At 31.9% G+C, this 3,085-nt stretch overlaps 1 protein-coding gene across 1 annotated transcript in view; it reads right to left on the minus strand.

Moving 5' to 3' along the window:
• The window catches only part of LOC106463207 (dimethyladenosine transferase 2, mitochondrial-like), a 26,241-nt gene that overhangs the window by 7,085 nt on the left and 16,071 nt on the right, over window positions 1–3,085 (minus strand). The window contains exon 5 of the mRNA XM_013923208.2: window positions 1,861–1,925. Within this exon, the coding sequence (XP_013778662.1) occupies window positions 1,861–1,925 (65 nt within the window). The remainder of the gene's footprint in view (window positions 1–1,860; window positions 1,926–3,085) is intronic.

Below are 3,085 nucleotides of genomic sequence, written 5' to 3' on the forward strand. Positions count from 1 at the left end.
AGTTAAATGAACCACCTAAATGTCACATTAGTGTAGTCTATATAATGTGTGAAGTTTAGTATACTCTCATCCCTTATAGTGATAGCACATGAAACACACATTCGGCATGTAACACTGTTCGAAAAGAAGGGAAACGATGCCTGTGTAGCTACAAAGAACATCAAAGAAGTTTATGGAAATGTTTTGAATGTTCATAAGTGTCAACGATGGTTCAACAAATTTCGTTCAGGTGACTTTAACCATAAAAACTGTGATGGCAGGGGTCGACATGTTGGAATTGATATTGATGCTTTGAAGATGCTTGTTGAGTGTAACCCAAGGCAACACATTCGTGAAATGGCCTTGAAATTGCATGTCTCTCATGAAATAATATGTAAACATCTAAGGAATATGGGAAAATTTCATAAAGAAAGTGTTTGAGTGTCTCACGAACTCTTCGATGATCATCGTTTCCAAATGTGAACGTTGCTTCATTTCTTCTACGGCATAATGCACGTGAACCATTTTTGGACAGAACTGTCACCGATGATGAAAAATGAATTTTCTATGCAAATATTAAATGCCAAAAACAATGGCTCAGTCCTAGACAAAAACCACTTCCGACCCCAAAACCTGGACTCCATCCACAGAAATTGATGCTTTGCATTTGGTGGGACATCAAAGGAGTAATTCATTTTCAACTCCTCAATCCACAGCGAAATGTCAATGCAGAGATCTATAGTCAGCAACTGGAATTTATAAATTAAGCCCTTCATCAGAAACACCCTTCACTTGCCAACTGGAAAGGTGTTCTTCTTCTCCACGACAATGCAAGTCCACATGTGGCACGCTTGATGCAACACAAGATTATGGAGTTGGGCTGAGAAGCTCTCCCTCATCCACCATATTCTCCAGATACGGCACCATCAGATTACCATCTTTTTTGGTTGCTGCAAAACAATCTTAATAGGAAAATGTATGCAAATGTGAAAGGTGTTAAAGAGGACATCAACATGTTATTTGCTTCAAAGCCAAGTGATTTCTTTAACCAGGGCATGAACAACCTGATTGTAAGATGGAAAAGCATTCTCGATAACGATGGAGACTATTTTATTTAACAAATGTTTTGTTTTGATATATAAGTTGTTCAGGTTTTTCATCTAAAAAAAAGTGACATTAATTTCTTGACAACCTAATATATTGATGCATGAAATTTTTATGGACATTTTTGTGTTTTCACGTTTTTTACCACTACTTTGTCCCCTGTTGATGGATATTTAATAAAACTAGCATGAAGGTTTGTTGGGTCCATAGGAAGTTACATACAAATTTTCAGTTTTGCATTTTGCAGCTTTTAGGGCCGTTTTTGCAATTTTCACAATTACATATAAGGGAAGTAACTTTTCATGTCCTAAGATAATCTTTCATTAATCGTGAATTTACATAAGTTCTGTCCAGGAGAGGGTACTCCTGCTATTTTGTAAATATAGTACTAAAGAAATGGAAATCTTAAAAAAAAGTTATTTTTTCAATAAAGGGTACCACTTTTAATACATAAACACATTAGTTTATATCAGCACATTCCAAATACTTTTCCCGTGCAGTACTTTCCATAAAAATCCATTTTTAGAAAATGTTCACTTTTTCTACATTTTTTTCAATGAGGTATGAATACTATGATCAGTAATTACTAGCAAAAACAGCCACCCATAGAGTGGTGTTTCTGCTAGTTATTACAATTTAGTGTCTAGTATTGCACATCAAAGGTCTGCTGGACTAATGTGCTATTTGTTACAAATAAAATAATTTCAATCTTTCCATTTGTATTTCATTTGAAAATTTACAGCACTCATTTAGCTAAATCCTTGGTTACTGGCTTACAGCTTGTCTTAAAGTCTTGCAAGAAAGACCACTACCTGGGGAAGCCATATGAACAACAATGTTAACTAAAATAAATATACAAGCTTCAAATATATTCACAGTAATAAATAAATCATAGCAAAATGTCTTTAAGTTTATTCAAAATTACCGATATTAATGACTTTTTGTCATCCTGTGAGAAATGTTTAATTTTTAAAATAATATTGTGGTATGTAATTCTGCAAGTTGCAGTAAGCGAATAAAACTGTGAATTCCCAATTTTTCAATCCAAAAATAACTTTAATATTTACTTTCATTCAATTCTAAATGGAAAGTTACAAATTATATATAAATATATAAACTATAAAATGAAATTCCTGTGGTTTAATTTAATTCAACAGACTAGCAAAATGACCAACACATTTTTTTCACTAAACTAATATAAGAAAAATTATGTTTTTACACAAAACTCCTCAAATATGAATTGGTTAAAACTTACCTATTGTAAAAAAATTGCACATAACTTCATTTGATTTTCAAAATATAACATGAAGCAGATTTGTGAACTTCTTTTCCTCATAAAAAATGTGAATTTCATGTAGAAAAGATTATGCAGAGGCCTAATGTATTCTTTGATTTGCTACTTCTGCCATAGCAGACTAGTTTTGCTGAATTCACAGCTTAACAATGCTGTTTGGAAGAGTGAAGCAAATAAGTACATTAGGCCTCATACAGTTGTGGAATGCAAGTAATTTCTTATCTGCTTATCTTTTTTTTTAAAAGCTAAAAACTACAAATGTAAAACAAACACTCAGTATCCAATTAAAAATCAGTTTAAAGAAAATTTCAAATGGTTAAAATGTACATGAAAACATTATAATTCTAATACTTTACACAGCATAGTAAGGTGAATAAAAATGAAATACACAGCCCATTAAGTCTAAAAAAATGTCACAAGTTCAGTTTAATTACCTTTCTTCATTTTAAATGTATCATTTAAATATGAATCTACAAATACTTAGCAAGTGTACAAACATATAGACATGAAAGATCCTCAATGACTCTAGTACTTAATTTTTTTCTCATCAGATTTTGCAACACAAAAATAATGAGTGTGAAAACATCTAAACCATGAATCACACCTTTTCCCATTATTTTTTCTGAAATCTTTTAGAAGTATGTTTTTCACTGTGAAAATATGTTTTTAATTCACCCTTTCCAGATGGGTCACAGATCAAAAGCCATA

The sequence above is a fragment of the Limulus polyphemus genome, unplaced genomic scaffold (genome assembly GCF_000517525.1).
Source record: "Limulus polyphemus unplaced genomic scaffold, Limulus_polyphemus-2.1.2 Scaffold51, whole genome shotgun sequence".
Lineage (NCBI taxonomy): Eukaryota > Metazoa > Arthropoda > Merostomata > Xiphosura > Limulidae > Limulus > Limulus polyphemus.